The 11,089-nt window shown below is 44.5% G+C and overlaps 1 protein-coding gene across 1 annotated transcript; it reads right to left on the bottom strand.

Annotated features, from left to right (window-relative positions):
- Window positions 1–4,215: 4,215 nt before the first annotated feature.
- LOC134411600 (natriuretic peptides A-like) lies at window positions 4,216–7,021 on the bottom strand. The gene is made up of 2 exons (XM_063145464.1): window positions 6,902–7,021; window positions 4,216–4,518 (listed from the first exon to the last, which is right to left on the bottom strand). Exons 1-2 carry the CDS (start codon window positions 7,019–7,021, stop codon window positions 4,216–4,218), a joined length of 423 nt encoding a protein of 140 aa, XP_063001534.1.
- Window positions 7,022–11,089: the final 4,068 nt, after the last annotated feature.

Consider the following 11,089-nt stretch of genomic DNA (forward strand, 5'->3'; position numbering starts at 1 on the left):
TGTGATTTTGTATTTAATGTTGTTCCCCGCCTCGATCCAGAGGGAGAGGCGGGTAAGAAATAAATATTTTATTCTATTCCGTCCCATCCGATTTTATTCTATTCCATTCTATTCCGTCCCATCCTCTTTAAAGCCATCCAAACCGGTGGCCGTCACTACACCTGGTGGAAGTCAATTCCCTGAGTTTAACTCTGCGCTGCATGAAGAAGTCCTTAGAATCATAGAATCATAGAATAGCAGAGTTGGAAGGGACCTACAAGGCCATCGAGCCCAACCCCCTGCTCAATGCAGGAATCCACCCTAAAGCATCCCTGACAGATGCTTGTCCAGCTGCCTCTTCCTTCCTTTCACCTGTCCTGAATCTCCCTCCAAACAGGTCCATGGGATACGACCTCGTTGAGTTCTAGTATGATGAGGAACGTTAGATGTCTGCTTCCCAATGGAAGGAACACACATGGCCTTCTAAAGTCCACCCACCCACGTAAGAGTATTGAGCCCAGGATCTAAAATTACCTAGCAATCCTGCTGTCAAACCATTTTGGAGGTTTTGTCAGACACAAATGTCTATATATGGAATTATGAGGATACCAGCTCAGCCGTGATTTCAATTTGTTTTTGTTTTATCATTTTCTGAATACCTTTGCCAGAGGTGTCTCTTTCTCACCATAAATATTCTTACCCCATCCTCTTTTCCTTCACTTCTGCTCTCCTCTTTCTCTTCTTTTCTTTCTAACTTTTATTGGTGTGTCAAAACATAGCACAAACAACACCTCCCCCCCCCCCCCGATTGCATTCCTCAGTTCTCTGAGTATAAATTCAGCCAGGCAAGGGGGGGGGGGGGCGTTTGTCAAGCAGAACAACAGAGAAGATTTATGACCCTTTGCAAGGAGGAGAAATAGTTTTCGGGCAAAGTCCTGAGTCATTCCGGAGTATCTTTCCATATGATCTGACAGGTTTGCTAGCTGGTTGAATAACATCACTGTGGCCATTAATAAAGGAAATAAATAAATGCTAGTTTTCATATTATTATTATTTTTAAAAAGTCTTCTTTAACAAAGCCAACTGGCTCTCCTCCACGCGTTTCTCAGCTAGCATAACTCTTCGTACTCTATTGTACTTACAGTTTATACAGCACATTTTATTTTATTTTTCATTTATTTATTTTAAAGCATTTTCCCAACAGAATGTTATTTCTAGCCTAGCTGTTAAGAACACACACAAGCAGCTTTCCTCAGCCCAGAGGTCACCAAATGGGGTGCACCACAAATCCCATCATCCCCATCCAATTGGCTGGGGGTTATGGGCCTGGTAGTCCAACCTATCTGGAGGGAAATTAAGGCAGAGTATCAAGTCTTTGTGCAACACATTCTTAATTATCTTCATCAAGGTTTTTTCTTAAGCTGTCCGCCTTCTAACAGTGAATACTTTTTTTTATCCTTCTTGCTCCGTTCCTTTCCTTTCTATTTCACCTTCCTTTCTTTTTATCCTTCCTTCCTTTTCAGACCTTTCTTTCTTTCCTGATTTTCCCCCCTTTCCTTTCTTTTTCTCCCATCTTTCCTGATCTTTATATCAGTTTCCTTTCCTTTTTCTCCTTCCTTCCTTGTGCGAGTTGAATGCAATTGTAAGCCACACACCCACACCGCAAAATCCAGATCTGTCAATGAGTGAACGACAGAATGAAAGACGGCTTACAATTCTCAAAACACAAACTTAAAAAAAAAAACATATATCACTTTGTGTGGCTGTGTGTAATAAACTTCCCTGTGTCTATTCACACATAGCCTTTTACACACACATCTTGAGTACTACATCCAGTTCTGGGCTCCACAATTCAAGAAGGATGCAGACAAGCTGGAGTGTGTTCAGAGGAGGGCAACCGGGATGATCAGGGGTCTGGAAACAAAGCCCTATGAGGAGAGGCTGAAAGAACTGGGCAGGTTTAGCCTGGAGAAGAGAAGATGGAGGGGAGACATGAGAGCACTCTTCAAATACTTAAAAGGTTGTCACACAGAGGAGGGCCAGGATCTCTTCTTGATCCTCCCAGAGTGCAGGACATGGAATAACGGGCTGAAGTGACAGGAAGCCAGATTCCGGCTGGACATCAGGAAAAATGTCCTGACTGTTAGAGCAGTGCGACAATGGAACCAGTTACCTAGGGAGGTTGTGGGCTCTCCCACACTAGAGGCCTTCAAGAGGCAGCTGGACAGCCTTCTGTCAGGGATGCTTTAGGGTGGATTCCTGCATTGAGCAGGGGGTTGGACTCGATGGCCTTGTAGGCCCCTTCCAACTCTGCCTTTCTATGATTCTATGATCAGGAAAAACTTCCTGATGGTTAGAGCAGCACGACAATGGTCATGGGCTCTCCCACACTAGAGACCTTCAAGAGGCAGCTGGACAACCATCTGTCAGGAATGCTTTAAGGTGGATTCCTGCATTGAGCAGGGGGTTGGACTCGATGGCCTTGTAGGCCCCTTCCAACTCTACTATTTTATGATTCTATACACATCCTTATGTCTAGCCTAGATAATAAATACTTTCAAGGGAGTCTTCATAAACTTGCATTTGTAGTATTGACACTCTTTAGGAATTCCCACCACCACCACCACCAAAAAAAGTCTCTGCTTCTACAAAAACATTTATTGATATACACAACACTAAGACCAGCCCATTTGCATAGCTTAGGAGAAGAATTTTCAGCAGGAGCACCCCACCAATGTTTAAATATGATAACAATCCATTCCATACAGGTTTTATATAATGGGGGAAAGGGCATTATTCTTGCGGGTAAAGGGTGAATAATTTTGGGACAGTTTAACAGTTCCTATAAAAGACACATTTGTTGCAGTTTTGGATAAGTCTTTGGGTAGCCAGCTAAAGAGGTTTTGTTCTGCTTTTCAACTTCTCGACTTTCTCCGTGAACCTAGAAACAAGGAAGAAAGGGGTTAAAGTTACTTTAAATTAAGTGTTTCTCTTCTGCTCAGAGTCAGAACTTTTACTAATCCGGATTAGCTGGTAGGCAATGTAATTCATGTCTCAAAGAATCAGCGTTGACAATATGTCAGTAGCTGAACAGTGTACAGAATGTGTCCACAAAAAGAAATCTGCTTGTGTGAGTTGTTGAATGCGGGAGCAGCAAAATTAAGTGAATTTGTGGTCCTTTCTCAAGTTGAATTTTCTTTACATTGGAGAAATGGAGCTGCAATCTCATATAATCACAGCATCTTAGAATCGGTGTAGACTTCAGACGTCAACAAGACATTCAGTGCAAGATTGTAAAAGAATTTCACGAGACTTTGCCAGTCTCACGTTTCGCTGCTCATCCATAAAGACAATGTCTCTGAAATTTCTCCAAAAGTTTTTCAAAACTCTACCTAGCAAAATATCCCCACCCCCTTTCTAACTTCGATTTCAGAGAATGTTCAGGGAGCGGAGAATTTTGGTTCAACGCCAAAGATAGAGGAGGCTACCTTTAAATCCTGCCAACATCCGCGACAATTTGATTCAACGGAAGGCGCCATTTTGCTTCTTGTTTATTCCTGCAAATCAGTGCAGGAATAAACTACTGATTCAGAGGTTTAGAGAGAAATCATAGATGTATTGGGACTACTTCAGATACTGCATGTTTGGGTATAGAGACCTACAAATGGAATGTGTGAATACTGCCAACAGGACTTTGGAAATGCATCTGTAAATATAAAATATACATTTATATTTCTCAGAAAGATTCCCTGTGATGGTTTTGGGCAAACCAACGCTTGTTGCCATGACATGTGTGAGTACCTTCTACCTAGAGATTTGTCAATTTTGGTTTCTCTCAATTTCACTTTTTTCCCCAAATCTTAAATTTGGTTTGTTCCAAACTTTGAGATTTCCCCCTCTGAAGTTCACATGAAAAACTGTAAGCAATTTTGTGTGCGTTTCTCTTAAAACAGGCATTTTTGAATGTAATCTTGCCTAATATTTATTCGGGTTAGGGAGAAAGAGTTTTCCTACTCTGAATCATTTTGTCACGTTATTTTCACTAAGATGCACATTTTCCTAATGCGTTTTTGGGTGCATCTTCACCCAACATTCTGGGTTTTCAGAGGATCACTGCATTTCAGTTCACGTGTTGGTTCAGAAGGGCAAAATTAGTTAAGTTTGCATTCCACTATAAACAAAGCAAATGCCTGCTTTGTCCCTATTTCCACCTTCAATTTAAAATAAAAAGTTTTTTTAAAGAGACCTACGGGCTTTGTAGATGTTGCATCCAAGTCCCGTCTGGGTACCAATCCGTTCAAGTCTGGTCCCGAAACAGCCGGAGAAGTACCTCCTTCGTTTTGGAGATGCCAGGAATTTCCTCAACTGGTCCTCCACCTCGGCCTGATGGCGGGGCTCCTGCGATCTGAGCTGACTGGAACGGTCCCCCTCCAAGTCAGCAAGGTCAAAGTAAGAACTGTCCCCCGCCTCGGCAGCTCCATAATCAGCAGCGTCCATCTCCCCTTGTTGAAATTTCTCCTTCAGCCGTTCAAGGAGGTCCTAAAATTGGAAAGGATATAAACAGAATTTCAACCTCTAACAATAAGGTGGCCATTCTCTGAATGTGTATCCCAGATGCAGCCAAAATGACCCATCCATGAACAATAGGGAGAGATCATCAGCCCCCCCCCCCCGGGAACTCCAAGGCATGCCAGATGTTGGGATCTTAGAGAAATCCTTTTGGGGGATGGAGTTTGACAGGGTTTCCAAGGCTCAGCTCCCCTCCCCCCAGGCTTTGATTTGGTTCCCAGTTCAATCCGCAATGAGTCGGGCCAGTTCACAGATTTTCCAGGGAATTTGCACCTGTGTGTGTGTGTGTGTGTCTGTGTGTGTCCGTCCTGCAATTTGCACACGTTTTTGAGGAATTGGTGCAAATCACAGCTAAATTGGCACAGTTTGCGCAAATCCAGCTGTAATTTGTGCAAACGGCTCAGAAAATTTCGCAAACTGCGGAATTTTCAAAATGCACCAAAACGTTCCCAGAGTTTGGGCAACAGCCCACAGCATGGCTTGCGGATGCAAAGCGAGTCTTTTACACTGCAGAACTCCGTGAGAGCTATTAAAGAGCTGGATTTCCCAGCAATGGACATCCCTATGCAGAAGTACACCCCCCCCTTAAAAACTTTTGGGGACAAGCAACTAAGGGGGAATGCCAGTGTCCCCCCACCCCAAAACACCTCTATGCTAATGGAAACCAATTGCTTTTTAACTGTTGAAGGAGGAGGAGAGGAAAAAGCAAGGACTTAGGAATTGAGTCTTCTGGAAGAGGTCATGGCTGGCTAGCCGGAACACTGAACAGGACTGTTCCGTGCTGCAACATTTTGTTGTAGGTCCTGCTCTAATGGGATGTGCTCTGGAGAGGGGTGGAGAACCAACCGCCCTATATGCGCACCGAATGCTTTAAAATTGACCATAGTAATGGCTATGATATTAATAGTTTTTCTGACTTCTGGAGGAGCGGAGGTCATTCTGACTGTTAGCATAAATGCCACGCTATTAAAAAAAACACCACAATCCTGCACAATTTTTGCTTTCAAGTTGGACTTTGCCTTGAATTGCTAAAATGTTCCTATTTTTTTAAAAAAAAACATGGTCTTGATGGCTTGTATGTGTGTGTGAGTGTGAGCTGTGGGTTTTCAGGCAATCATGTTAAATAGGAGTGTTCTAAATTCAGTATTTTTTTCCAGCCTTATCTCCTTTCCAAAAAAATAAAAAATCAGACAAGGTCTGTCATTGGAAATGCTAAGGGTGGAAGGTGGGGGAGAAGCTCAGGAGTCATGGGAACTGTAGTCCATCAACTCCCCCACCCTCTGTTTACTCTGCCGGCAGTCACTCCCCAGAGTTCTGCACAGGTGTCTTTCCCAGAGGGACCTGAATCTGGGACCCTCAGGTCAGGGACCCTCTGCTTTTGAGATATGGCCTTTACCCTAAAAATAAATGAACATGCTAGTCCTCATGGTCCTGTGTAAAATGAGAAGGATCTTGGAATTGTTGTAGATCACAAGCTGAATATGAGCCAACAGTGCGATATGGCTGCAAGAAAGGCAAATGCTATTTTGGGCTGCATTAATAGAGGTAGAGCTTCCAAATCGTGTGAGGTGCTGGTTCCTCTCTATTCGGCCCTGGTTAGGCCTCATCTAGAGTATTGCGTCCAGTTCTGGGCTCCACAATTCAAGAAGGACGCAGACAAGCTGGAGCGGGTTCAGAGGAGGGCAACCAGGATGATCAGGGGTCTGGAAACAAAGCCCTATGAGGAGAGACTGAAAGAACTGGGCATGGTTAGCCTGGAGAAGAGGAGATTGAGGGGAGACATGAGAGCACTCTTCAAATCCTTGAAAGGTTGTCACACAGAGGAGGGCCAGGATCTCTTCTCGATCCTCCCAGAGTGCAGGACACGGATTAACGGGCTCAAGTGACAGGACGCCAGATTCTGACTGGCCATCAGGAAAAACTTCCTGACTGTTAGAGCATCACGACCATGGAACCCATGACCTAGGGAGGTTGTGGACTCTCCCACACTTGAGGCCTTCAAGAGGCAGCTGGACAAGCATCTGTCAGGGATGCTTTAGGGTGGATTCCTGCATTGAGCAGGGGGTTGGACTCGATGGCCTTAAAGGCCCCTTCCAACTCTACGATTCTATGAATAGCTAGTTGCTTTCTCTCTAGCCAGTCTGTCGATCCTTCTCAGCCACTGACTGGCAACAGAGTTTCAGGCAGGAGTCTTTGCCTGTCCTGACTGGTGATGCCAAGCATTGGACCCGGGACCTTCTGCGTGCAAAGGAGCTGTTTTGCCACTGAGCTTCAGACGGCTTCGTCTGTGTGCATCTGCGCCAAACCTGCGACGTCGGTAGCCATCACAGGGATGCCGTCCTCTCCTCCTTACCTGCAGGGACTGAAGTTCCTGGCCGGAGGGACTCCAGGTGACTGCATGAGGCGAACCCAACCCCGCCTGCAAGAACACAAAGACCAAAGGCGACCAGCAAGGCAGGGCCATGGCGTCCATCCCGCTTGCTCCTCCTTGGCTCTTGGTGGTCAGTTGGCTTGTGCCGGGGATGTGGAATAGCCTCTCAGTAGTCCGGGGGCTGCCTTTATAAGCCCCTCGGAGGAAGGCCTCCTCGCTGCTTCAAGCCGGCTGGGCCCCAGCAGAGCAAGGCCACTTAGTCCCGATAAGGAAACTGGTTCCAGCCAGCGTTGCAAAGAGCTGAGACTTTTGGTAATGCCGTCCGCTCTCCCTCACACACATTTAATGAAGCAATTACGGCCGCTGTCTTGAGCCGCTGTTCAGCTCCCATTAAACATAGCAGCCATGAACCAGCGAAGGTTTTATTTAAAGGCCCCCTTTGGTGGCCGTCCAGTGCTGACGCGGAAATGTCCACCCAGAGAGCAGCGGGTGCAGAAGCAAACTCCCCGCTATTCCCGGGGTCACGACACAGCTATGGTTTCAGTGCGTTTCAAATGCCAAACTGCACCTGCCTAGAGGTGGTTGTGGCCTTCCATGCAAGGTTGGCAAACAATGTTGTTGTTTTAACCCATCAGGAATATAGAAGCAGTTTAGAAGCACTGAGTGAGTATTACAGAAGTAATACATGTGGACATGGAGTGAAGATTACAGAAGTAACACATGTGGCCTTGGCATATTACAGAAGTAATACACATAGTCCATGAAGTGTACACTTCTGAAGTATCACACCTGGCCAATGAGTGAGCATTACTGAAGCAATACACATGGCCATGGAGTGAAGATTACAGAAGTAATACATGTGGACATGGAGTGAAGATTACAGAAGTAACACATGTGGCCATGGCATATTACAGAAGTATTACACATAGTCCATGAAGTGTACACTTCTGAAGTATCACACCTGGCCAATGAGTGAGCATTACTGAAGCAATACACATGGCCATGGAGTGAAGATTACAGAAGTAATACATGTGGACATGGAGTGAAGATTACAGAAGTAACACATGTGGCCATGGCATATTACAGAAGTATTACACATAGTCCATGAAGTGTACACTTCTGAAGTATCACACCTGGCCAATGAGTGAGCATTACTGAAGCAATACACATGGCCATGGAGTGAAGATTACAGAAGTAATACATGTGGACATGGAGTGAAGATTACAGAAGTAACACATGTGGCCATGGCATATTACAGAAGTATTACACATAGTCCATGAAGTGTACACTTCTGAAGTATCACACCTGGCCAATGAGTGAGCATTTCTGAAGCAATACACATGGCCATCGAGTGAAGATTACAGAAGTAATACATGTGGACATGGAGTGAAGATTACAGAAGTAACACGTGGCCATGGCATATTACAGAAGTATTACACATAGTCCATGAAGTGTACACTTCTGAAGTATCACACCTGGCCAATGAGTGAGCATTACTGAAGCAATACACATGGCCATGGAATATTACAGAAGTATTACACATAGTCCATGAAGTGTACACTTCTGAAGTATCACACCTGGCCAATGAGTGAGCATTACTGAAGCAATACACATGGCCATGGAGTGAAGATTACAGAAGTAATACATGTGGACATGGAGTGAAGATTACAGAAGTAACACATGTGGCCATGGCATATTACAGAAGTATTACACATAGTCCATGAAGTGTACACTTCTGAAGTATCACACCTGGCCAATGAGTGAGCATTTCTGAAGCAATACACATGGCCATGGAGTGAAGATTACAGAAGTAATACATGTGGACATGGAGTGAAGATTACAGAAGTAACACGTGGCCATGGCATATTACAGAAGTATTACACATAGTCCATGAAGTGTACACTTCTGAAGTATCACACCTGGCCAATGAGTGAGCATTACTGAAGCAATACACATGGCCATGGAGTGAAGATTACAGAAGTAACACATGTGGCCATGGCATTTTACAGAAGTATTACACATAGCCCATGAAGTGTACACTTCTGAAGTATCACACCTGGCCAGTGAGTGAGCATTACTGAAGCAATACACATGGCCATGGAGTGAAGATTACAGAAGTAACACATGTGGCCATGGCATATTACAGAAGTATTACACATAGTCCATGAAGTGTACACTTCTGAAGTATCACACCTGGCCAATGAGTGAGCATTACTGAAGCAATACATATGGCCATGTAGGGAAGATTACAGAAGTAACACACATGGCCATGGAGTGAAGATTACAGAAGTAACACATGTGGCCATGACACATTACAGAAGTATTACACATAGTCCATGAAGTGTACACTTCTGAAGTATCACACCTGGCCAATGAGTGAGCATTACTGAAGCAATACACGTGGCCATGGAGTGAAGTTTAACAGCATTTAACAACATGAGCTGAGTTTGTTTGTTTTTAACGGACCCCAGAACAGTTGTTTTTATAAGGATAGTGTTGTTATTATGCTTTTTATGTTTTTAAACTTTGTATATTTGTTTTTAATGTTTACTGTTTTTAACTTTTGTAAACCGCCCAGAGAGCTTCGCTTATGGGGCAGTATATAAATGCAATAAATAAATAAATACAGAAGTAACAAATGTGTTCATGGAGTGAGTATTACAGAAGTAATACACGTGGCCATGACATATTACAGAAGTAATACACGTGGCCATGACATATTACAGAAGTAATACACGTGGTCCATGAAGTGTACATTTCTGAAGTATCACAGACAGCCATGGGTCACAGAAGTAACACACATGACCCATAAAACATACATTTCTGAAGTTATACGCATGGCCATGGAGTGATTATTACATGCATTCTTTTGCACGTCAATATGTCTGCACTCTTTTGCAGATCGCTGAGAATATATTCTTCTGCAAGCCCTGGCATTGAAAAGCCGTAGCAATCTGCTTGGATCCAGCCGAAATGTGAGGCTTACAGCTCTGTTCATAATAAAAAGAAAAGCAAACGCCTCTTTGGGAACTAATGCTCCTTTCCATATAAAAACTGGTACACTGCTGTTCCCCTCCTGCTCTGCATAGATGGGGGAAAAAGCCCCCTGCTAATAGTTGGAAGCCTTTTGCTCATTCATCTTGCACCTAGCCTAACTTCAAAGGACGGCTTTCATTATTTATATGCTAATTGGGAATAAACAAGGTTACCCAGGCCTGGAGTCGGTAGCATTTAATTAGATGGGCCTTTTATGAGCGGCGGGAAAATATGTTCCCGCTCTCTCTTTTTCCCTTTTCTTTTTAAATCAAGAGGATGGCATTATAAGATGGAACAACGGATTTCTGGCATCAGCGTATTTCTACGGGCAGATTTCTGCTGTGTCTGTCACCCGAATGCACCAAGGAGATGGCGCGCAATGTTTCTAACCAAAGTCCAAACCAGATGAGGAGCAGGAGATCTGTGAACGCACAGCCCTGTCTACAAAGGTCTTGGGCGGGCTGCTCGTCCTCAGTCTCAATGTCCCACTTGCAAAATGGAAATAGTTTTAGCTAAGTTTATCTGTCTCCATTCCTCCTGGGCCAGGATCTCTTCTCGATCCTCCCAGAGTGCGGGACACGGAATAATGGGCTCAAGTTAAAGGAAGCCAGATTCTGGCTGGACATCAGGAAAAACTTCCTGACTGTTAGAGCAGTGCGACAATGGAATCAGTTACCTAGGGAGGTTGTGGGCTGTCCCACACTAGAAGCCTTCAAGAGGCAGCTGGACAAGCATCTGTCGGGGATGCTTTAGGGTGGATTCCTGCATTGAGCAGGGGGTTGGACTCGATGGCCTTGTAGGCCCCTTCCAACTCTGCTATTCTATGATTCTATGATTCTATGATAATCCTGTTTGCAGCCCGCTCTTCCTGCAAGGAGCCCAGGGTGGCTTTAGGAAACGTTGGCTTGTTGTCAGGTTGCCAGCAAAGCCTGGTTAGAAGTATTTTATTTATATTTGCAATGGCACCACACACGTGTATCTGACCTACCGTAAACTCTTTCTCTCCGCCAGCTTTTCAACAGCAAGGACTCTGTGCTAGGTTTGCTGGTCCGCGAAAATCTCAGGCATCCCCGAAACATCCAAAATTAATGCAGGTGTCAAGTCTCTCTGTGTACCCCTGTGTGTTTATTTGAA

Source organism: Elgaria multicarinata, chromosome 20 (assembly GCF_023053635.1).
Source record: "Elgaria multicarinata webbii isolate HBS135686 ecotype San Diego chromosome 20, rElgMul1.1.pri, whole genome shotgun sequence".
Lineage (NCBI taxonomy): Eukaryota > Metazoa > Chordata > Lepidosauria > Squamata > Anguidae > Elgaria > Elgaria multicarinata.